Here is a 25190-nt window from a genome sequence, read left to right on the forward strand (position 1 = left end):
TCAGTCTGTCTGGGAAGAGTTTTTTTTCCCTCTTGAGAGAAGAAGGGAGATAGGGTGAGAAAGAAGGATGGGGGAGAGGAATGGAAAGGGCAGGAGAAGGGGTTGGGGAATGGAAAATGGAAAGAGTTTTTGGGAGGATGGAAGAAAGGAAAAAGGAGAAGATGGAGGGCGGGGAGGGTTTATAGATTGCTCACAGGCTGAGGGGGCTTTGCGTGGGGCCTGGTGGTGGGCTCTCAGGACCCTTGACCTTTCTCTGCTCTCTGGCCCTGGGGAAAAAACAAACACACGTTGGAGACATGCTCAGAGAAATTGGTGTGTGTGAATGTGTGTATTTGTGCATGTGTTTTTCTCTACATTCTTATATCTAAAGGCCATACCCGGAGCAACAACAAAAGTTATTCAGCAAACCCCCTGCAATTCTGCTCGGCGCGCACACACACACACACACACAGACACACACATCCTGTAATCCCCCCCCCCGCCCAAAGCACAAAGAAAGAGGCTGGCAGGCCAAGCAAGACATTTAAAGTCCCCTAGTGATGTCAGTCAGAACATGCTCCCATGAACACCATGTGCAAGAATCGCTCCTCTATTATCTATCTATCATTCAATCATGCAGACGTATCGACATCATTCAGCAGTCCTCGGAGAGAGACAGAGAGAGAGAGAGACTGGGAGATAGGGAGGGAAGAAGAGAGAGAGAGAGAGCGAAAGGGAAGGATGATAATCCAGGATCTCCTCTCCACCTCCCTCCGCTGACATGCAAACAGGCATCAGCCACCAGGAGAGAGGGAAAGACAGAAGAAAGAGAGAAAACTCACCCGTTTCAGAGGCCTATGGTCCATCAAGGGGCTTCACAGGAACAGTAAAACAACACCAACTATTAGCACCAACGTAGAGAGCGCATGAACGGCAGTGCGCTGTAAGTGTGTGCGGGTTTGGATGTGTGTGCACTGTGCAGAGGTCTTGAAGAGGGTGCCAGGAGATTTATGCCTCACCTGTGGCGGCATCGGAGCAGGAATCTCAGGATCTTGCGAGCAGCCTGGTTCTGTTTTTTCGTCAGGAGGCTGCTGTAGGGTAAGACACAGGAGTAAGAAGAAATCTTTTGCATATTTATGCCCCTGTCTGTGTGTGAGAGAGAGTGAAGTACCCGAGGGAGTGTCTATAGGAGCGGTAGTATTGCTGGATGAGGACCGCTGCTCTTCGACTCTGTTGGAACTTCCTCTGCTCATGGAAACTCCGGAAACGACTCTGGATCAGGATGGCTGCCAGGGTCATCCTCTTATAAAGTGCATACTGAGAGAGAAGACGTAAGCAGCGTGTTGTAAACCATTTCATCAAAATATGTGTACCGTTGTTGTGTTTAATCCTGAGTGCACATGTATCATCATTTTTTATTTCTTCATTTTTGTTATGTCAGGCTGTCTGAAGCAACTAAAATGTGTGATAAACTGACTTGAGTGTGAATAAAAGCTTCTACAATAAACATAATTCATGATGTGAACAACTTTAATGCTTTAAACTTCGATATGGAGACACATAGTAAATGACATAACTAAGCTGTATGGCTTCATTATACATTAGTACATTAGTACATTGGCGCTAATAGAAAGTAATCGTAGAAAAGAAATTAAAAAGTTAGCACCATTAAAAGAAAAATATTGTAGCACAGGATGTGCACAAGCCACATTCATATTTTCAGTTCATTAAAAATCAATGTCCAATGCACAAAATAGATTTTAAATTCTTGATGACATTTTTTGGATATCTAATTCAGTACCTAACTGTAGGTCAGCTTGACGTAAAAGCAAGTAGAGGGTTGATGCTAGCTGTGTGCTGTTAACGCTTACCTGTTTGTATCTCTTATAGCAGCGCTGAATCACTGCTGCAATCTCTTTACGTTGTTCCTGAATGGGACCCTGGTGGGAGAGGGATTAAGAGTTTGTACATGTTAAATGGTTCATTGACTTTTTAAGATTAAGATTGTGATTCATGAGAGATAGAAATGGGTTGGAGGATAATTTGAACAAATGTCAGAACCAGGATTTATAAACAACATGGTGACAAAATGCATCAGATTATTTTACAATCTCTTCTGCAAACTTTTGTATTTCTCTAAAGAAGCGGAAACCAGGTGTACCTTGTGTTTTCTGAGGGAGTGCAGAGCATGCCTGATGGTCTCATACAGCTCCCTATGCTCTTCCTCAGTCATAGCTAGACAGGAGTCAGTTTTCAACCTCTCTTCTTTCATAGCTGCACAGAGGAAGGAGGTCCAGTCAGAGGAGGATGATAGGGCGTCTCTAGCCTGTGGACTTTGCTGATCCTCAGGCCCCGAGAGGGGGTTTGGTTTGGGGCTAGGAGTCTTGGACTTTGAGTATAGAAACCTGGAGAAAAGCAGGGAGGAAAGCAAAAGTTGAATACTAAAAAAGACTTACGCTATTTGATAAGTTAGGTAAAGGAATCAGGAATTCATTGACTCACCTCTCCACCTCCCCGAGGTAACCAGACAGTAACTTGACATTGCTGCTGATCCCCACCTTGCTGGAGTCTGTTTCAGTCTCCATATCCTCCTGCTTAAGCCGACAAGTTGAAGCCTCCATGATGTGATCTGCTAGCATCGTAATGTCCATCTGCAAGACAGGCAGAGCAGACGTTACTCACATATTTCTAACACCTGCTGCCCTTTAAGTAAAAGATTATCTTTACTTTTGGCATTTATTTTAATGCCTATACTAATGACACTCAACTCTCTGTACTTAATGGTTTAAGGCAACGACAGCTTTTTATACTTTTAGGTGGGCAAGTGAAAAATGAATGGTTCTCTTAATTCCCTGCACAGACCCAAAGTCTGTGCATTATCATCATCACTTCTAAACTTTCTGTTAAAGTTAATCTGCAGGCAGTGCATGTATGCATATGCTGTATACATCAAATGTGTTTAGCTCATACAAAACATATGACTGCTTCTTGAACAAACCAAAAAGGTTTAATAATGTAATACATCTTCTATCCTCTATTCATGACCCCCCATGTCATGCTAGATGTGACACCAGGGTACCTCTAACAGTTAAATGGGCCTGCACTGATTTAACTATATAATATAATATATAGCCACATGTCTTCCACTGGCTAATTATCTAAAAAAATCAGAGCTTCTTTTTTTTCCAGTCAAAAAGTGATTAGATCAATACAAATGGCTAAATCCAAACTAAAACTATTTTAGCCTTTATCAGTGTTTGGCCAAAGTCAGTGGTGTATACAAACTAAGTTCTTGCCAGTGAGCATCTAGTATGTGTGCCCTGTTTTCCCTTTTTGTAAGTGCACTTGACGTTTTGTATTAGTGTGTGTCTGCTTGTGTGGAAGTAACTGAGTGGTGAAGATAGCACCGCTGCCCTTGCACCAGGTTTCCCTTCTTATGATGACAAATTCAATGTCGACAAAGTTTGAGTACAATAGATATCATTATCTGTTTATATTCAACCCAATGAGGTATCATGGGAGTTTCCCCTTATTCACACTGAAGGTCAAAGTGTTGTTTTCATAGATTTTTTAATGTATTCATGTATGTTATCACAAACATGGCACACATGCAAGCAAGCTGTATACATTGTCCATTATATACAGTACAAAAAGTTCAGTTTTGGTTAAGGACCAAGATCAAAACTGCCCCTCACAAACTGCTCCCCCTACCTGCAGGTCCTCTGTGTTATCCTGATAGGTCAGCAGCTCTGTCTCCTCTCCCCTGTCAGACAGCACCCTTTGGCGCAGGTGAATGGCCAGTCGTTCTTTTCCTAGAATCCTCCTGGCTAGGCTACGCTGTCCCAGAGTCTGTCTCAGACTCCACCTGGTGCCCCCTCCAGACCCCCCTATCCTGGCCTGCAGGTGGGAGAATGGAGCGCTGGGGAGCTGAGGCCGATTAGGGCTGGAGCTGGCAGGAGGTGCGTTCTGACAGCTGAGGTTGGAGGGTTGAGTTTGTAGGGTGTTGGGGAGGAGAGAGCATTGAGGGTTAGGACTAGGGGACGAGTTGAGGAGGGTGGAGAGGGTGTTGGTGCTAGGGGTTGAGTTAGCTAGCTGTTGCTGGGTGTCGGGGCTGGGTTTGAGTCTCTTGGCTGGGGGTGGGCCTCCCTGTTCTCCCTGGGTTCCCTGTTGGGCTCTGTGTCCTGTTTGGCTCCAGCTCGGGTTCTGGTTGTCCGGCTGGCTCTCCGTCCTGGCTCTCCTCAGCTCTGGGGAAACAAAGATGCTGGAAAATAAGAGCAAGTGGCAACATAGATTCCTACCTCAGTGGGTTTCTAACTTATTAAAACGCCTGTTCATCCCAAACAAATAAAATGATATGTTACCCACTTAGACGTAGAAATAGCTTGCAATAATTTGTACCATAAGAGGTGTGTAGAATATCCCGAGTTACCGGACAGACACATTGCTGTTAAGTTTTTCAAATGTTAATTTCAAAGGAATAGGTTAACATTTTGGGAAATAAACTTATTGTCTGTCTTCTTGCCCAGAGTTAAATGGGAAGACTGAAGTCACTCTCACGTCTGTCCGGTTCATTTGTAGCTAAAACCAGCCGCCGGTTAGCTTAACTCAGCACAAAGATCAGAAAGAGGAAACCAGCTGAGACTCTGAGGAAGTTACTGCTTCGAGCCAAGAAATCATACAGCACATAACCCTCGTAAAATATTGAATTGTTGTTTTTACACTTATAATGTATTAATTAGTGAGCTTTAGAGGTTTAGAGATTGTTACCATTGGACAGAGTCAGGCTAGCTGTTTCCAGCCTTGTGCTAAGCTAACCTAACCTGCAAGTCTCACTGACAGATATTTCAAAACATCCGCAAATAAAACTGAAACCTGACCCTTTAAAAGAGACAAATGATTTCCTGGTGGTGACAAACCACAAAACAGCAGGCTTTCCCACCTGAGTTAGGGTTTGGCGTAGGGCTGTTGCTTATTCCGCTGGTCTGTGACTCTCCTCTCCACCTGTCCATCCAAGTGTCAGCAGGTGGGCCCTGAGCTTGAGGAGTCTGTTGCAGCTGCTCTAAGAGCTCAGCTAATCTAGTGTGACCCCGGGATCGAGCAATGTTGAGCGGCAAGCGTCCCAGCGAATCAGGAATAGACAAAGCTCTTGGGTCCCACTGATAAAGCACCAATGCTGCCTCAGTGTGGCCCAGAGCACATGCCCACATCTGTGGAGGCCCAAAAAAAAAAAAAAGATCACACACAGGCACGGAAAGAAAGACACACTCAAAACGCCATTCAGAAATATTGATATTGATTACTCACCAATGGAGTACAGGAGAAGTGGTCTACGTTGAGAGGATCCACCTCTAGCTCGAGGTCAATACTGTCGGCATGCTTTGTGCTGCAGAGCAAGCCAACACAAGTGAAATTAACTGACTGTCTGTGCGTTCACAATGGTGTGTCATGACTGTGTGTTACTCACCGCCAGCGAATGAGTGTCTGAATGAGCCCTGCGTAGCCCTGAGCTGCAGCCAGATGCAGTAAGGTCATTCCTCTGGAGTTCTTACTGTGGACGAGCTGATTAGATGAAGCCCAGCAAGGCTGAGACATCATCTTCTCACACACCACCACAACACGACCCTCGAACGAACCTTGATCGGTAGAAATCTGGAGGATCAGAGACAAAAAGGGTTTCCAGGACTTTTATCATGAACATTTTTGCAGATTTTTTAAAAATGTTTTTCAACCTTTTTACAAAGGTCAGTTTTACCAAGAAAGAGGCTGTGTCCAAAATCCCTCACGACTCACTATATAGTGGACAATATAGTGGGTGAGAATTATTCAACCCTAGTGGACTCAATGTACAGTATACCACCATGCATCATGAAAAATAGTGGACATTGATGGTCAATAACCAGACACTATATATACGATCTGGTACGTTTTAATTGCCTGAGTGGTGTCCGAAGGTATTTTTTTATTTTGCCAATGAGCTCACTCTATAGTCCTCTATATTGTCCTATACATAGAACTCCCTAGATAGTGAGGGAATAGTGAATGAGTGAAGTATTTCAGACACAGTCAGAGTCTTGTGTTAAACAAATTGAAGAGCCTCTGACTGTAAAAACTGTACCATGCTTAGGCTGTTATGGAGGCATGAATAACACTTTTAGGGGGGGCGTCCTAATAAAAGCAACACCTTTGCAATATAATAAAATGACTTATATTTATATAAAATACCACAGAGTGGATTCAACACCTCTGAATCTGAAGTTGGTGGGGCTTTTATACTTGATTGCATCATGTTGTACAGGCTTTGTTATTATTTAATAAACTGGTGTCAAATTCTTAAGTACTTATTTTAGAACAGCCTACAATATACTGTAGGGGTTTACACCATTAGATCATCATCACGCAATCTTCAAATTTAATCCGAGTGAGTTAAGGTTTTCAAGACTTGCTTTAATTAAACATCTAAGACTAAAACAAGTTCTGTTTTGTCTAACGTTGTTCACCTGTACTGCTCTCGTAATACTGTATGAGATTCTATCGGTGAGAAGGAGCTAAATCACTCCTTTTCTGCCTTACTGGAGACTGCTGATCACTAGCTCCTCCTCCTCCCTCCAATCCTCCACCCTTGGTTGCCATGGTTTCTGAGCTGGGGTTCTGATTGGATATCTCAGCCATCCTCTGTTCCATCTGCTCCAGACGTTCCAGGATGGACATCCTGAACTGGGTATCTACAGGAATGAAGGTGGGACATGTAGAGATGTAAACAATGGCTACTTGTTTGTTGCATTTCAGCAAATCAATATCATGTTTTAGTAAATCCTACTTTGAGAGGCTCAGGGAGAGAAGCTCTTCTTTGAGGGGTGCATACTGCAGATTCAATCAGTACTGCAATCAATAAAACCCCTGACCAACAATGGGAACGTGGGAACCAAGAAAACTATGTGTATGTGTGTGTATGTGTGAGTGAAATGTTATAGATCTTAGATCAGAGAACAAATGTCATTCTTTTATGGCTGTTTGTATGTGTGACCCTTTGTTTCAGTCAGTGCTGCTGCAGTCCTGCTGCAGTGCCCATTATGTCATCCCACCTGCTGCTCTCTCACTCAGTCTCTCTATTTTTCTCTCCTCTCATTTCACTCCCATTTTTCTTTCTTTCTATCTGCGGCACACAAACTGAGCTGAAAGGGTGGAGCCATGAGTGTGAACGGAGGCTGAGGCTCCTCCCTTTCCACTCTGCCAATCAGAAAAGCAGGAGAGTTTTCTGGAAACACAGCTTTTTCAAACACAAATCAAAACACTCCACTATTTTAACACATAAGAAGCAGCAGTCTCCCCCCATCTGCAAACTCAAACAAACACATACAAGTACATCCACAAAAAGGAATTTCTGGTTACATATAAAGCATGTTGTGCTTGCTGATTTTAAAACAGAAAGGAATGATTGAGAAGACTACAGAAGTTGACATCTGCTAGGAGGACTTCTTTGTGGTTAATTATAATAACTTAATCAACAAATACATTCAAATATAATTAGAAAGCTGAGAAATAGTAATTTGATTAACCTCCTATATTGACATCTGGATTTTTAACATTTTAAATATGTTTGTAAAATGTCTTTCACACAGGCTTTCAATTTTTTTATTTATTTACTGCGCCTTCATGTCATTTCACATTTTACAATTCACGTATCTACCTGTAAATCATGCTACTAAGTCTAAATGCTGCAGGGCTTATGTTATGAAGGATACAGAGGAAGACAAGAAAGGCCACTGGAATACTGGGAACTCCTTTAAAAGTAAACTAAGAATTTAATAAAAAATGTTTTTATCATGTCAGTTGCATGCAATTATATCCTAACTAATAGCTTTTTTAACCACATTGTTGAAATGCAAATGTAATTCATTATATCATTAAGTTGAGTGTATTAATTAATTAAGTAAATGGATTACAATTGACCAGTAAAAAAAACCCGTCATAAATATTCTAGTGATACACTCCAGCTTCTATATTCCTGCTCTTGAATACAATGTAATACTTGTAGTTGTTCTGGGTACCTGTGGATTTACTGACCAGCTTTTCTGGTCTGTTTAAAGGTTCTATCCCCCAACATGCTTTTTTTTATGGATTCTTATCCGAAGAAATGAAGTTCTGCACAAACTTTCACCACTGGCTAACCACAACACAGTTCGAAGTGACATCAAGAAACTCTGATAACAGATGACTGCATTGCAAACCAATTAAAACCAAAAAAAAGCAGACCATTGAGACAAATTTGTGTTTTTAACAGTAAGAATATGTAGTGTATCTATTTTACCATTCATATTCTATTAAATTATTAATATTAAATATTCTACCAAAACTATGATGAAGGTTTAGAATATGTTAAAATCAGTTTACAGTTGGCACACCTACAACTAGTGGCTTTATTACTAAATCCAAGTGGGATCGCATACAATTTCAAGTCATTTTTTGTTGAATCCAAATATTTAATCGATGTGAAAGTCGTAGGACTCAAACAGACTGCATTGTTTAGTTGAAGTTAATTGGAGAAAAACTCATCAGACAAACACACTTTTGGCATATGGGTCCACAGATAATTGTTCAGTAATAAACATGAACATCCACAACACAGAGTATGTTATGTATTTAAGCTTTGGGTGATCAACAACATGCCCACATGTCTGTGCCTATAGGCTTGTTATTATCTGGGCCTCAACAGGAGCCACATTAGCCCTCCGTCATTTGTTGTGGTCCTGTTCAGTGGAGCTGTCCACTCCGGGTGGTGCTGAAAGTTAACAGTTAATAAACAAGCTTCTAATCATCAGGCCTGCGACATAAAACAAGCAGCCAGTCCCGTGCCTTTTGGTTCAAACAGCGAGCAAACAACGTGAGGACTTGTGGCATTTCTTCCGTCCCATTATCTCAAATCGACATATAGTGCAAAGATTTGGACTGATACATGAAATGCAAAAGCAGTTTAAGGCTTTACAGCTATGAAGTCGAAATAAAAAAAAATCAGCAATCTACAGCAGCGTGATTAAAAAGAAAACAACTTAACTCGGCTACAAATAACACAGACCTAGAAGCCGATAAAAGGGCGCGTTTTGAAGTTAACATCAGTTTAAAATCAAATAAGCTACGAACCCAAACAGCGAGTCTCTCTATCTGCTGCTCTCTTTGTTCCCGCTTCTGCTCAACCCCGTTAGTTTGAAGCGTGCGACTCACACATTGCTACTCCGATCGAGCAAACACAACTACTGTAAGTGCAGAGCAAGAGAGAGAGCGAGAGAGAGAGAGCGAGAGAGAGAGAGAGAGAGAAAGAGAGAGAGTTGTTTCTATGAGAGCAGAGCAGACACGCTTCAAATCCGCCCGCCAGACTCTGAGCTGCAGGAGGCTCGGTCGTCATCAGTTCAACAATAAACTGCACACAAACTAAATTGGAGCAATGACATGTGACAAAGTCGTGTGATGACGCAAATGTGATTAAAACGACTAATCTGTCTATTGTTTCTCTCCAGGCGATGCGCCTTTGATGAACATTTGAGGCCAAACAAAGGACTTGAACACCAGAGCGCACGTTCGGGGTGCTCGGCATCCCCATTGAAAGTCAAAGGCAGAGCCTATATATAGCGTGTATGAGGCTGCACAGCACGTTGCCGGTGGTGCCAAACATTTTGACTGTCAAGTGGACCGCGATTGTGCCATGATGCCTTTGCCCTTCACTCCAGCAAACAGCCAGCCTGCTGTGACTGTAGAGCCGCATTGCCGCATTGCGCAACGCAGAGACGGGGGCGAACACAGAGTAACCCAGGACATGCCTCGCAGAGGAGACCCGTGTGTTTCCAAGCCGCAATTGCATCAGGAGATATATTTGCACACAGAAGACCCCCCCCCCCCCCCCCCCAACACACACACACACACACACACATACCGTGCTGTGCACAAAGTCTATATGCAACTCCTCCCCCAGAGCTGACTCCAACATTTCCCTCTAACATCCATCTTACGTTTTAATTTGATTAATTGAAACCTCACTAAAACAACATCTAAAGCTCTAGCAAAATAATTCAGATTTGTCTTCAACATGCAAACATGCTGAATGGACTCCATACAAAATGATTCTGACCGAAACAATTTCAACAAGACAAAGTCTAAAGCCTTTATAAATGAGGGACTGTTAAAAATGAAAGGAGCAGTACACAGTACACATTTCACTGTGCAGTTGTCAAACAGTGTGGGAGCTTAGATCCCTTCTTTATTTATCTGCATGCAAGCTGAGAGCGACAATAGAAAAAAAACAGCTGCATCCCCAGCACAGAAGACAATTCAGCCAAATAACACACAGCCACGATACCATACATCTGTGGCAGCATGACAACAAGGGATGCATCTAAGAAAACAGAGGGGGGTTGGTTTAACTTTTCTGGGTTAAAATCAGTCAAGTGCATGACTTTAAACATACAGTATGTCTAAAAATACAAAATAAATCGCACACACGCAACACTCCAGGCGCACAATGAAGCAGTTACATGTTTATGGTTTATGCTCTTTACTGAGTAAATAATAAGACAATAAGAGTGTAACTGTGCATCCCTGTGTGGTCAAAAAGAAAAGAAGAATTGCTCTCACCATCGAGGGACAGCCAGTCATGCTGAGAAGATGGCAGGGCAGGAAGGTCACGCGCTTTGTATTCAAACACCACAGAGGAAGAGATGACCTCACCACCCATAGCTACCTGCAGCATCACCAGTCCTGTGTCATGTGCTGGAAACAGACATCAGATAAGGAATTAGTATATTGTCTGTGTGCTGAGACTGATCTCTTGTCAAAGAATAATTTCAGGACAGTCTGTAATCCTTTAGACACTGTGAATGTTGAATATTGCTTTTGCCCACGTGTGCCTGAAAAAGACTTTGTCTTGCAGTTATCCCCTGATCACACCTAATGTAGCAGGATGTGACTCATCTATCATTTACTATACCATCCCAAAAAAACAAATTCCAAGCAAAGCTGTGTTTATAGTATCCCTCCTCACAATGTTCTTTTTTTGTATTGTCCTAATTGTTTTGTGGGACTCTCCCAAAAGGGTGTGCAGCCGACATAGTAAGACTCTTTCTTTGCATACTGAAGAAAAATAAATTGCTCAAAATTGGGGTTAGTGCAGTGACGGTTGGGGTTAGGTTGATATATTTTGTAAAAGTAATGGCTTTTTCTTTGTAAAAGGAGTGTGCGTTGTGATAGTGCATGCATACACACGTGTGTTACCTGGGCAGTAGCAGCGCAGCACCCCGGGCTGGATGAGAGCAGCAGGGACACTGATGTGGTCAAAGAGACAGCTGTACTCACTGCTCGACTCCAACCACGGACCTGTGATAAGCACCTTCACTCCACCCTGTAGCACACAAACAGAGGACTCAGTCTAACACCACACACACACACACACACACACACACACACACACACACACACACACACACACACACACACACACTCACTACACACTTAAGCATTGTGTACCACGTTTCTATCAAACATCGTGATTCCATCTGTGGCAAAAACAAACCTCAGAGACATAGTGGCCTACTTTTTTTGTTTTCTATTATGTGAATCTAAACTGATAAATATAAGTAATTGCTCCATATACTGAAGTGGTTATCATTTTGTTAGTCACAAATCTACGAGTCTAACAAGCCTGGTAGCATCCTCTAGAGGGTGGTTTGCTCCTTACATCCAAGTTGTTAGAACCATCTGAACAACACTGCCATGTGTTTTCTCTAGTGTAGCTAAAAATAAAACGTAAACAACATATGGTCCCCCAAAAATGTTAAGTCATGAAGTAAATATAGATCAACAAACCATTTTCGATTTTAAAACTATTTACTAGCATTTGGTAGTTTTTATTTGGCATTTGCAGTGCACTTTTTCAATTAATTCTAAAAATTCTACCATCACCCTTTGGGGTGAAACATTGCTGCTTCTTAAGATACTCGAAACCGTGGAATAACCAGTATGATGTAACACTGATGTTCCTGGAAGAAAGTGGCAGAAAAATATTAGCTGAATATGTGCACATGAGAGCTCATGAGACATGAGATACAGTTAGTTAAAAAAGTTATTTTCTTCAAAAAAATTCTGTTTCCACAAGTTTCATCATGATTCAGTGACATAACTGGTGTCTGAGATGTTATAAGTGGTACATGGGTAAATTAATGAAGCCACCCAGCGTAATCAGTGTAATATTGAAATTCCATCAAAATCCAATCAGCTGAGTCTGAGATATTCTGACTCCTTAATGACCACACAGCCAGGCTGGCGGTCTTAGTACAAGTACATTGTGCCGAGCGTGATTTCAGCATTTAACATCAGTAAGTCAATCATGTGGTGGGGGGGACGGATTTTCCTGTAGGGAACAATGATGAATAAATAATGAATGATAATCATGTAGGGTTTACTAACTTCTGGATAAGACCACTCTGGGGAGTAGTCTGTCACACCAAACAGCCTCCCAGTCTCCTGGAGCAGTCCCAGAGCTCCCTGCTCCACCTCCGAGCCCTGCAGGTGGCCTGCTCCTGTGCCCTGCTCCTCTCCTGCTGCCCCCTCCTGAGGCATTAGAACCCCAGTCACAGCTGCGCCCACCCCACCCCCAGACCCCTCAACTGAGATGAAATCATTGATGAGATCAGAGAACTGGCTTCCGAAGGAAGCCTCAAAGCCTTCCAGACTAATGGCCGCTCCTGCCCCTGTTGTTGTAGCTGACACCCCCCGACCTTGCTGAGGAAGAGCAGAGCTGTAGAGTGCCCCCTCAATGCTTGTACCAGCAACTATTGACTGAGGACTGGCCACCACTGAACTATTGCCCCCTGACAAGCTAACACCATTACAGAGAATCTCATTTCCCCGTCCTCCTCCTCCTCCTCCTCCTCCTCCTCCACCTCCGCACTCCTCTCCTCCTCCATTGTCATCGGTGGGTTGCAGGTAGTGTTCAGTGTCAACACTTGTGTAGGCCACGTGAGGATCCCCAGGCTTGAGAAGCAACTCCCCTCCATTCTCAGAAGTCTTATCTAAGACCTCTCGATGTCCCCTGCTGCCTGACTGTTCGACGGTGGTATCCTGTGGTGTTAGAGGAAAAGAGCCCATAGCCGATCCTTGTCCATTCCTTCCACATAGGCCCTGCTGGTCTGGGCTGGCTTGGCGGAGGTGTGTATGCGGGTCTCCATTGGTGACTGGTGTGTCTGTTGGCACCGCGGGCAGGCCTATATAAACCTGGGCCTCGCCTGATTCCTGTGTTGCCTCAGTGCCATTGGAGTGCAGCTGGGAGGGCTGGCTTGTCTGGGGGGAGGCCTGGAGGAAGAGGCTGGGGGAGGGGTGGTGTACAGGCTGGGTCAGACTCGGGACACAGGCTGATGACATCACAGCACTGAAGTCCATCTGCTCCAGGGTGGTGCTGGGACTGAGGCCTGTCCCTTCCCCTACATAGCTGCTCTGAGGGGCCAGCGGCGGCTCCAGGGGTGCGGGTTCCGTCTTGATGTTGATGACAAGTGCTGGGTTGTAGAGGAAGCTGTTGGAGGAGCAGTGGAGTCCTCCATCATCACCGTTACATCCCTCGGCCTTCCCTCCACCTCCTCCATACGTTTGGCCCTGCTTGGGATTGTTGAGGAAGCAATCAGGGTCAAACGTCATGGTGGTCTCAGGAAGGCTGACTCCTCCACCAGAGTCTAAAGAGCTAGACAGCAACAACTCTCCTCCCTCCCCTAAGCCCACACCACCAGGAAACGACGCAAACCTCTGGTTTTCAGGGGCAACAGCCAACAGGATTCCAGCGGTGGTGCTCTCATGGGTGGATGCCAGTAGGTGGGTGTGGCCTGCCGAGTAAACCGAATCCCCAGTCAGCGTGGTGACCTCAGACATGAACACAGCTGTGCTCTGTGTCAAGCCAGCCCCAATGGCCAGAGCGGGACTATCAGCCATGTCGCTGGTGATTGACAATGGGGAGCTCTGGGTGGTGTCAGGGACCTCCACCTGGTTGGTGGAGGTAGATGACGACACTTCCATGCTGCTCTGTGGGAGCAAGGAGGGTTTGTTGTTTATCCTGCCATTCCTTCTCTCTCCTCCACCCGCTCTACTCCTGCCCCCTCCAGGACTGGGCTCAGTCTGGCCTTCTGACACATCGCTGTTCTGGACCTCTGTGCCATCTGCTTCCTCAGCTCTCTGGCCTGCCGCTACACCTATACCTGCTGCAGCTCCACCTCCCGCTGCTGCCCCTGACTCCTGCTTGGATGAGATGATGCGCTGCTTGACACTGGAACATTTCTGATGCAAGCTGCTTCCAGCACCTGTCAGAAGAGACATTCAAACAAAAGGAAACAGCATTTAAGATGCATCTTGATTTAATGTCCTTTCATTTGCTCAGGTCAATCTTTACAGTAGTGTGGCATTACCGCACACACATTTGACAGTGTGTAAGGGCGCCCTCCAGTGTTCAGAATGTACACTGATAACTGAGCTCATGAATACTCTGATAACACTGGTTCAGACTCTTGAGTGTTCAAAACTTTCAATACATAAATGCAAAATGTGCAATATGCATATATTGAAAGACATGTCAATTCTAACACCTGAGGGTATTTCCAGTTTCTAAATTCGATGTCTTCATTTACATTTCGGGGATTTAGCTGAAGCATTTTCAGAGTGAAGTAACAAATACCAAACACTTCAAGTGTCAGAGACCTAATGCCCATGAAAAAGCTTTTGAGCACAGATGGCTCAAGGAAGTGATCTAGATAGTGCTAGAAAAGGGGAAAAAAAGCAGAGAGCTGTTTTGTGTGAGCAAATTAGGGCAGGTAGAAGAGCGAGAGGGAATATGATTCAGTGGGGAGAGTGAGAATTGAGGTGCTACTTAAGTCAACAAGCCACTTAGTTTTGGGCAGCTGTCCTGATTTGCCCTTCCAAATCAGATAAAAAGAGGGGGGAGATTAGGTAAGTGTGTGTGTGTATGTGTGTTGGTGTGTGTATTGGAGTTATCTACTCCCTGATGCACATTTATGAATAATACATGTTGGATATTTCTAGCACCTCTGTCTTCTTTCCCTCTATCCTATCCCTCCCTTTCGTGGGTAAATTGTGTATCTGCCTCTAGGTGGCAGCATGGCGCTGACTGATGGAGCCATCAAAAACAACAAATCTAAATCGGTATAAAGCCTGGATGAATGGTATGAATTTATCTTCATACGGTGGCTTTTTAACGCAGAATATTATCGTTTAATACATCACTACTTTGTAAATAAAGCCACTGTTTACACGTGAACATACCTGGTGTTGCATTTTGGCTTACTGAGTTATCTTAACCTACTCTAATATCTTAATAAGATGTTTGTGCTAAATCAGCACTGCCAAGATTCAATATAGTTCATTGATGCAAGAGAGACATTTTCATCTCTTCTCCCCTGAACTGCTGAAATCACCTGTTGTCTGTTCTGATAAGAAATGGCACAGCTCCAGACCATGCCCCATCTGCTGCCAAGTTGTTTACAAAGCCTAAAAGCAAGCCACTGAACCAAATACCCTGTGTTTTAGAGGTTTGCTACAGATTAATTTGAAGAATTACTGCACCGTGACAGGTGTTGTTGTTTTGACCCAAGGTGACTCATATCCCCAGGTTTAGGAAAAATACGAGGGCTGAAACCTGAGAGTAGGAGATACTGAAATGACCGTAACGCTAACTCACACATGGGTTTGAGTTGTCCAATGAGCTCCTCCTTGCTCCACTTGGCCCACTCCTTCCTGTCTGTGTTGATGGAGCAGAGGACAGGACCACATGGCTTCCCGCTATCGTCCACTGCCGGTACATTCAGGTAGTGCACCAGCACAATGTCTGGATTCTACAGCACAGGGACACACACACAGATACACGCACATTGTGTTAGTTTAACATGGCCTTCCTATCCTTTTATTCATTGTAATGTTCTTACCAACATGAGAGGGAGAGAATAAAATGATGAAGTCTATTTAAAGAGGGAGAGGAAATAGAGAAGGGAAGCGGGAGAGAACGTGGAGGTCAGGGAGGAGATTGGGCATTGCGTGTCAGATAAGATTCTCTCACCTGCCCATAAAAGATTTAACAGCTCAAGCCCCCTCATCGCTCTCTCTCTCACCCTGCAGAGGCTGTGGAAGTGTCCATATGTGTGTATGTGCGTGCAGTAGTTCTCACTATACTGTAGGCCACCAGCAGACCTATGGAATTTCCAAGCCATGAATGATTCAACAGGTGCATTCATGTGCTTCTGTGTGTGTGTGTGTGTGTGTGTGTGTGTTTGAGAGGAGAGTGAGAAGGAGAGAAGCTCCTCTTGATGAAAGATTCAGTAGACAGACTCAGGTGAGGGGGAGGACCTGCTGAGTTGGAACACTTTTCTCTCCAAAAGGGGATGGCACAGTGTGCTGCTACAGCACCACACTGTGCCATGCAACAGCACTCACACACTGATTTATGATCATATTCACTGATGTGTCTCGATACCGGCGCAAAGAGCAGAAGATGGCACTTTACAGATAAAGCAAGTAGAATTTCCCTTCATAATTTCAGACTGCAGGAATCAAACTAGCTGGGCATGCTGCAAAAGAAAATATATTGGGTGAGGGCATATTCAATTTACAGCCGATGGCTGGAATGTCCTTGTAAATTTCATGTGACAAATTATGCAGGACATTCCGCCGAAGAATACATAAATATGTATGCATTTCCATATTTTAAATGAACAACGCTGGTTAGCCAATATTTTCTTTGAAATGAAGAGAGAGGGACGAAGAGAGAGGCAGTGTAAATGTAAATGCTTTTTTTTAAGATTCATCATGTAACTTGTCATTTGAAGATGATGAGGTCCTGGTGACCACGTCTTGCATGGCCAATAGAGAAAGAGACATGTGTGTGTGTGTGTGTGTGTGTGTGTGTGTAAATCCTGCTCTCTGTTGTCTTTCACATGAGCAGTAGAGTGAGTCCAACATCTCTATGAAAAACAACATGCTTTTATACACATGGGACACCTGTGCATGTGTGTGTTGGTGTGCGCATGTTGAGCGTGTTGTTTGTAGCTCCAGGGTGTTTTCTTAGACAGGACCACATGGAGAGTATCGCCTGAGTCCTTGATGCTAGCTATAAGTATCGGGAGTCAGGGTCTCGATAACTCACTGTGCTCTGGAAGTTGCAGTCAACTTGCAAAGGAATATTCTTTTTATTTTTCTACACTGTATGTTAACATTATACAAGCTGTATAGACCTGGCATATTCGAGGTATATTCTAGTGGTCTAACTGTGTGTGTGTGTGTGTGTCCACTCAGCCAAAAAACATTCAATTTTATTATGACCCCAGCTTTGTGATAGTAATTTCACTATGTCTGCCTCATTAATTTAGAGGAGGGTGATGTTTATTGCTGGTTAATGGTTTAGCTTAGTGTTTTGTTTTGGAAATGGACGGTTTAACAGACAAAACTTTGTGTAAAACCGATAATATATATTCTGACTGCCCAGTTTTGTGAAAAATAAGGAATAATGCCTTCACATAGCTGGAATACATGTTACAAGATGGTCATAGTGTGGGGCGAAAGACCTGAAATTACAAAGATATGCTGCCATATATGATAAATTATCACCAGACTATGAATGCTGTCCAAGTCTTGTTTTGCATGTGTATACATGTGTGACAAAAGGCAAGGTGGGAAAGGGGGGTGGGCTTACCTGCAGCAGCCAATAGCATCTACGATGGAAGGTGGGGATGATGGAGGAGTGGACGTAGCAGCCATACAGACACTAGAGAGAGGAGAGGAGAGGAGAGGAGAGGAAAGGAGAGGAGAGGAGATTGCAGGGGTTGACGAGAAAAGAAAAATGGAGGAAGCGAGACAAAAAGTGAAAAAGGAGGAGAGGAGGAGAGGAGAGTAAATGAGAGAACAGGAGAGGAGAACTTAGGTTATACCCACTTAGGCTGTATTGATTGCGGTGCTAAAACTAAATTGCAAACATGCTGTATGCATTGTTTCCTAATGTATTTTCTAAAATGCTATAAATCTGATGTTGACAATTACAGCACAAGAGATTGTGAAATTTACTGCCTCAGCAAGACAAGACATAACCCACTTGGAATTCACAAAAAGTCAGATTGTCGTCAGCTCACAGACACTGCAAGAGAGATCAGTAGCAGTGAAGGGGACAAAGAAGAGGAGGAGAAAGCGAGGAAAGTACAGAGTGTCAAGGTGGACGAGATGAAGAGGAAGTTCAGTACGGACTCCATCCAGTAGAGGATGCTTACATACATACTAAATAGTGTGTGTATATGTGTGTGTGAAAATAAACCATATGTGTGTTGCTGAGGTTGATTTCAACAACTTCAGAGTGTTTATAATGTTTGTTAGGTGCAATATGAAATGTTTTTCGATACCACTGTCAATAAAGTGCCTGATTTTTTTGAACCAATACCAAAACTATACTGTTTTTGACACCCTGAGTTCAAAAATGTTTTTCATTTATCAAAGTAAGCTGAATTTCTTAAACGCATCAGGGTGTAATGCAAGGCAAGTGCACAAAAAATTCAAATTAAAAACATAAAAAGACACTAAAAGAAAAGACAAAGAGTCTGATGAAGCATTTAAAACAGGTTCCACTTTGACAGTTTTTGATGTTATGCGCTATGGAAACATTTCAGACAATGTTCAAATAATATTACGGTTCGATACTCGGTTCTAATGGAGGCCGATTTGTGGTGTTTGACAAAGTAGGGTTGCAATAATGACAGGAAAGCCTTCTATCAGAATCATCACTGCCACTTTTTCAAATGCTTTAAAATCAAGGATCAAACACACACGCACACACACACACACACACACACACACACAAATAAATTGGTTGTGTTTGAAGACAAAATTGCACACACAAACACACATGCTCACCATTAAGGCTGCATATAATGAACACTTACAACTTGTCCTGTTTTCTGTCTCATGAACACTCGCGCACACTTATATTTTCTTGCCATTTTGCCTCTCCTCAGAAGTAGCCCGCCCTCTATCTAAAGTGTGTTTTGCCAAAGGCAGAGTGCATTTCCATATATTTCCATTCGATATGAGGAGGCTCTACATCCAGGGTTATGTTTTTCTCTCCAGCTTCCTGCCTCTCCCCATCCTCCTTCACCCCCTCTGCTCATCTCGCCGCTCTGCTCATTCCCGTCCCTTGCTCTAAACACTGCTTGCTTTGGGGGGTCCTGGGAAGACGTGACACAAACAATTACTGAGCAACTACCAGGGAAAGAAACACTTTGTATATGTGTGTGAGTACGTGTACCCATGCACGGTTGCAGAAAATTGCATGTGGGATGAATGTCAATGTGAGTGTGGGGCTGTGAATAATAGAGGTGCAGATGGGAATACTTGATCTCAATTATTCCCTTTACCTCTGTGTCTCTTTCACCTGTCTCCTGCTCACCCTTAATGCAAAACTATTGAGCCCTCTGCAAACATCCATGTGCCCCATCGCTGTCTCCCCTTCGCTCTCCAGTCTTCCTAATTTTGTTCTGTTTCTGACACATGCATGCTCACTCCTCTCACCTCTTGGTATATTCCTGCTGAATAATCAATTTTTTAGCTGGCTGATGTGACTCGAACACACACACACAAACACACACACACACACACACACACACACACACACACACACACACACACACACACACACACACACACACACACACACACACACACACACACTCTCGCTCACGCAGAGACGCTGCCTTGAGACTGGATCGATACCCCTCTCTGTTCTGCTGAAGGAGGCATTGACATCATTCCTGGCCTCAGGCCAAACACACTCTTATCCTTCAGAAAGAGAGAGAGAGAGAGAGAGAGAGAGAGAGAGAGAGAGAGAGAGAGAGAGAGAGAGAGAGAGAGGGGAAGGGAGACAGGGGCACGAGCAGGGGGGGAGCTAAATAAAGAGGGGCACCGCTTGCTCTCAGGTAACACGTTGGCCTGCTGCCTCAGCATGTGTGTTTGTGTGTACGTTTGTGTTACACGTATGTGTCTCCTCCGAGTGAAGTAGAGTAAGTTAGTACGTAAGATTGGCAGTGAAACCAAACAAGATCATCGACTTGTTTTTATATTACAACTTCTCACCTCTACTCCCTGGACTTTGAGTTTCATGTGATCCTCTCTGGTGGTCTTCCCGTCTTTCCTTTTCTTCCAGCAGTAGCCATCCTTCCTGTACTTCACCTTCTTACGATTGTAGAGGATCATAGAGCCATTTTGAGGCCTGATGGAGGACAGGAGGAAGAGTTAGCCAGACAGAAAGACACACATGGTGTTGACTCATGCTAATTGTACAGAGTAAGTACAGCGGAGACTTCTGACTGACAACCGTTCAACTCCATGGAAACTGACCGAAAATGATTTTCATGCTGTCATTTATCAAATATTAACAAATACAGACAATGTGAATCAATGTCCCACAGTCGAGTTAACTGGTCTCGTGCTGCCCCTCCCCTCTTATACGTAGACACGCCTCCGTGTTAATATTTTAGTAGGGTGATTTATCAGCACAGCAGGAACATCGGCCTCTATAGACTCACATTTCATATACACTTGGTAGGATGAACATGCGTGTGCACACAAACAAACACACACAGACACACACCAGGAGCCATGCATGTAGAGAGACAGAGATGCTATAGTGATGTCAGAGATGGCAGGACCCACTGCCGTGCGTTCTTTGAGCTCAATGTCAAACCTGCGGCTCAGCAATCAATCATTACACTTCTAAAACGTTAAGGACAGCTACGTGTGCGTGTTTCTGTGTGTGTCGGTGGAGGAAAAATGCTCCTCTGCCTTATCTCATGACAACAGAAAGAGAACAGGCACGTTAATCAATAAACTAACACATACTCACAAGTGCTCCCTCTCTCACGCACAGTCATGAGCATGCATGCACACCACCACCACACACACACACACACACACACACACACACACACACACACACACACACACACACACACACACACACACACACACACAGAAACACACCCCCTCTTCTCCATCAACCTCCAGATTTTATCCCTTGTATTATAGTATCTCTTCATTTTCTCTCTACTGCTTTTTCAGTCCCTCCATTTTCCACTCCTTTTCACTTATTCACATTTCATCTTGTCTACTCCTTCTATTATCCTCCTAACCTCTGTTTCTTTTGTTGTCTCTCCTCTCCTCTCCTCTCCTCTCCTCTCCTCTCCTAGAATATGATGTAGACACATCTATATGGACTGAGATGATTGCAATTTACTCTGAACACTGTGTGTAGTGAAATTGAATTTACTTTGAGCTGATTTTCTTTGACACCTTAAATCTGTTCTGTTTTGGGGTGAGCCTGCCAGTTTCTTAGCCGAGTGGAGACCCCCACCCTCTGATCAAAGCCGAGTTTAGTCTCCGTCTCAAGCAGTGTGAGTCATCTCAGAGCTGCTGATTCTAATTATGTTATGGAGAAGATGGATGAGATCAGATGTGTGCACGTGCGTGTGGTTGTGTGTGTGAGAAATGCGTGCACGTGTCTTGTGTGTGTGCGTAGAGGCATGCGCACATGGACGGTGCCCATGTTCCTTGCAAACTCTCCGATTCAAGCAGACATAAATGCTATTGATTGTAACTGGGCTGTGATGTGTGGGATATAAAAAGCTTTTCCACTGTTCCACAGTGTAGCAGAGCGAAAACAGAGAAGGCAAGGGGAGGAGAGTGGGGGGAAAAAAAAGACGGCAAGATAAAGAGACGGAGTGGGCGAGTGAGTGAGTCCGGTAAAGGGAGGAGAGAAGGAGGAGTAGATGAGCAAAGTGAGAGAGAGGAGGTAACAGTCATTACTTTGGACTGATGAGGTATTTCAGTGAAGGGAGAAATGAAGGTCATAGATTGTTATCTTAATATTGCCCCCCCCCACAAGTGTGCAAACGCATGCGCACATTGGCATAAAAACACACACACATGAGCGCACATCCAAGCGCACACGTAAAATGTCACTAGCTCCATTTGCTGAGCTCCTTTTCCATCTGATGGGATTAGGTGTAATCTGTCCTAATCGTGCCTCGTGTCATGTGTAAATGGGATTATATCTAACTGCTGCTCAATAACACCAATATGACTGCTGCTGCTGTTGCTGCTGGGAGGCTGAGGCTATACGGCAGCACAACCAATCAATGAGAAATCCATCCACAACATAAACTGTGGTGCTGGCCTCAGGCTGCTCCTGAGAAGAGTCCTTCAGCTCGCACAATGGGAGCGCAGAGGCATCACCCCGGGCTCTCAGCAGTGTCAGTAATCAGAAATGGGGCCATGAGGGGACCTCTTCACTTACTTTACTTTTTCTTTCTCTGTTCTTTTATGTTTTTATTTCTTTTCTTTCACTTTTTAACTAAAGTAAATGTCAATAATAGGAGTAAACGATTTACTAATAATTCAAATTGCCCTTTTTCTTTATTTCTTTACCTCCTTTTTACAGTCCTTCCTGAACATAACCTCTCCTAACTCTAGGAAAAGAGCTACCTATGGTTCATTTGGATTGATGAATATTCATCCCTGTTCACACCACGTTTTATATAAATTTACTCCCCCTCCCTTTAAACCCCTCGTCACCCTCATATGTCTGAATTATACATCACTTATCCTAATACATTTACATTCATTAATACTCCATTTCCAGCTGACTATGTGCTTTACAGTCCAGCCATGTTCGAGAGCGTTTCTCTACATGTAGAGTAGGCCGTCAGCAGGACCCTTTGGAGACAGTCGACGTACATCACTAATCTTTTAACCAAACATAGGCACACAGTCATTGAGATTAAACCAACGTGAGTCACCGGCTGATTAAGCGATACTGTGTTTGTACAAGTGTGTGTGTGTGTGTGTGGTGTGTGTGTGTGCTTGTTTGTGGAAACCACTGTCTACGCTCTCCTCACCTGGTTTTTGGCGATGTCGTCAGCCACTCATCATGTTTCTCAAAAGTGATGAGATATGCAGCAATCTCCTAGAGAGGCAAAGAGAAGACAGAAAGGTTATATTGGTGTGTGCATGAGTGAGTGTGTGTGTGTGTGTGTGTGTGCGTGTGTCACGGGGAGATAAAACATAACAGGTATTTCCAGATGACCTGCTGATGCCCACAGAGAGTGTGTCACTATCTGATTGCCACAGTGAGGTCTGGGCCTCTGATTGGTCACAGAGCAGCCAGTCAGGAGACAGATATAGAGGACAGACCCTCAGGGCCAACAACCAATCACGCTCACCGACACACCGACGTCTCCCTCCACCGGGGAGGAAAAGCTATCTCCTAAATACACACGCACATGCCACATAAACACACACCTACACACAAACACACACACACACACTGGGGGTGCATCCATACACTAGTGCGCTGATAGGAAAAGTTTTCTTGTACTTTGCCGTTTCACAGTTTGCTGTCAGATAAAGCCTGCTCCTAACTTGATTCTTAATTCCTCCGGCTCTCTTTTCATCCCATCAGCTCTCCTCTCCTCTCCACACTATTTATATTCCTCTTCCACACTCACATGAATCCAATAAGGAAGAAAATAAAGTTCAAATCATACAGGTGCATTCTACCGACAGTGAAGCAAAACAAAACGTCCTTACACACAGACAGAGACACAAAGCCAAAATAAATTATTGTTTGTATCTCCTGCTTTTTTTTTTTAACGGCGCCTTTTCCCTTTGCTAGGTGAACTCTTGCACCCCTGGCTTCCTCCTTGAAATATCATTCTCTCTCTCCCTGTCTCTGACTCCCATCTCACCCACTTGTTGTGAAAGTCTATGAAATGTAAATTGTCCTCTTAAGGCAATCAGTGTTTGAAATGTGGCACAAAGCAATAGCGAAGAAGACATCAACACTCCAAGCACTCCTTCATCTGCCCTCTCAGATCAACTCTCCAGACCTCCTCTCCCTCTCTTCCTATTTATGTGTGTGTCTGTGTGTGTTTTTAGGTATTTGTCCCAGTTTGGCATGAGAGCACTCAAGCTCCACACCGATCAGACGAGATGGAGGGACAAAGGGAGAGGGGAAGGCAGGCAGGGAGAGACGAAAAGAGAGAGCAGCTGGAGGGTGCTGGCACTTAACCGGATTGTTTTTTTTAAGTATCCGACATTCGATCCTCACGTCCCAACCCCCCCCACTGCCTGATCCTGCATTTATGTCAGGGATGGGCATCTCAAGCAAAAATGCTATTCAATAATCACTGGGAACTATTCGATCGTTATTCAAAGACTACCGCCCCAAACCAACACGGTTTGGAGGATTTTATTTTGTTTCTGTTGTGTTTCAATGAAGAGTGTTTTACAATGCTTTGCCGCTTAAAACACATCTCTCAGCGGTGACTAGGGGTGCGCCACGCCGCACACACACACACACACACACACACACACACACACACACACACACACACACACACACACACACACACACACACACACACACACACACACACACACACACACACACATTCACACACGTACACTGTGGCGACGCCTACGATGGTAAAATATATTTTTAAAGATAGTAGTGTGAACTATTAGATTCAGTTGTATAATGTAATGTTTGAAACTTCAAAACTCATTACCCATCCCTAATTTATATTTGTGTTTATACACATACGTGTATATGTGTGTGTTTGTGTGCGTGTGGGATGAACTGTCATCACGCCCTTAATAATTATAACTATCAAGCTGGCCACTGTTAATGTCTGTCTGTCTGAGGCACATAAAACTTTTTAGCTAGGCGCACACACACACACAAACACACACACACACACACACACACACACACACACACACACACACACACACACACACACACACACACACAGGAGTGCCTCATTCATTTATGCATCTATTCATTAGCTGTGACAGGCAGCCACCTCTCCTCCTCCCAAACCACTCCGCAGCAAGTCAATATCCTATACGGCCTCCACAGCCCCGGCCAGGCACTCGGGCTCCCCTAGTGACTGCCAGCCAGTGGGAAGCGGGAGAAGAGAGGAGAAGAAGAGAGGAGACAAGGGGCTGGGAGAGACAGAAGGATGGGAGGATTAAGAAGGAGGGAGAGAGACTTGCAATTAAAGGCCTGCCCCATAAGAGCCATTAAAAAGCCAGAAACAGAAGAGTCAGCTGAAATGGCAGCCTGACACACACTCTACAACACA

The 25190-nt window shown here is 44.1% G+C and overlaps 1 protein-coding gene across 1 annotated transcript in view; it reads right to left on the reverse strand.

The window, feature by feature from the left end:
* The window catches only part of LOC306694196 (calmodulin-binding transcription activator 1-like), a gene marked incomplete at both ends in the record, with an annotated part of 47827 nt that continues 22637 nt past the window's right edge, over nt 1–25190 (reverse strand). Inside the window, 19 exons of the mRNA XM_079156935.1 lie at nt 1–31; nt 195–266; nt 999–1070; nt 1151–1296; nt 1851–1919; nt 2141–2384; nt 2482–2630; nt 3691–4223; nt 4919–5186; nt 5284–5362; nt 5444–5628; nt 6550–6701; nt 10603–10737; nt 11239–11365; nt 12430–14306; nt 15698–15851; nt 17702–17773; nt 20122–20257; nt 22941–23008. Of these exons, the coding sequence (XP_079013061.1) occupies nt 1–31; nt 195–266; nt 999–1070; nt 1151–1296; nt 1851–1919; nt 2141–2384; nt 2482–2630; nt 3691–4223; nt 4919–5186; nt 5284–5362; nt 5444–5628; nt 6550–6701; nt 10603–10737; nt 11239–11365; nt 12430–14306; nt 15698–15851; nt 17702–17773; nt 20122–20257; nt 22941–23008 (4569 nt within the window). The remainder of the gene's footprint in view (nt 32–194; nt 267–998; nt 1071–1150; nt 1297–1850; nt 1920–2140; nt 2385–2481; nt 2631–3690; nt 4224–4918; nt 5187–5283; nt 5363–5443; nt 5629–6549; nt 6702–10602; nt 10738–11238; nt 11366–12429; nt 14307–15697; nt 15852–17701; nt 17774–20121; nt 20258–22940; nt 23009–25190) is intronic.

Source organism: Pholis gunnellus (genome assembly GCF_910591455.1).
Source record: "Pholis gunnellus genome assembly, chromosome: 3".
In the NCBI taxonomy this organism is placed as follows: domain Eukaryota; kingdom Metazoa; phylum Chordata; class Actinopteri; order Perciformes; family Pholidae; genus Pholis; species Pholis gunnellus.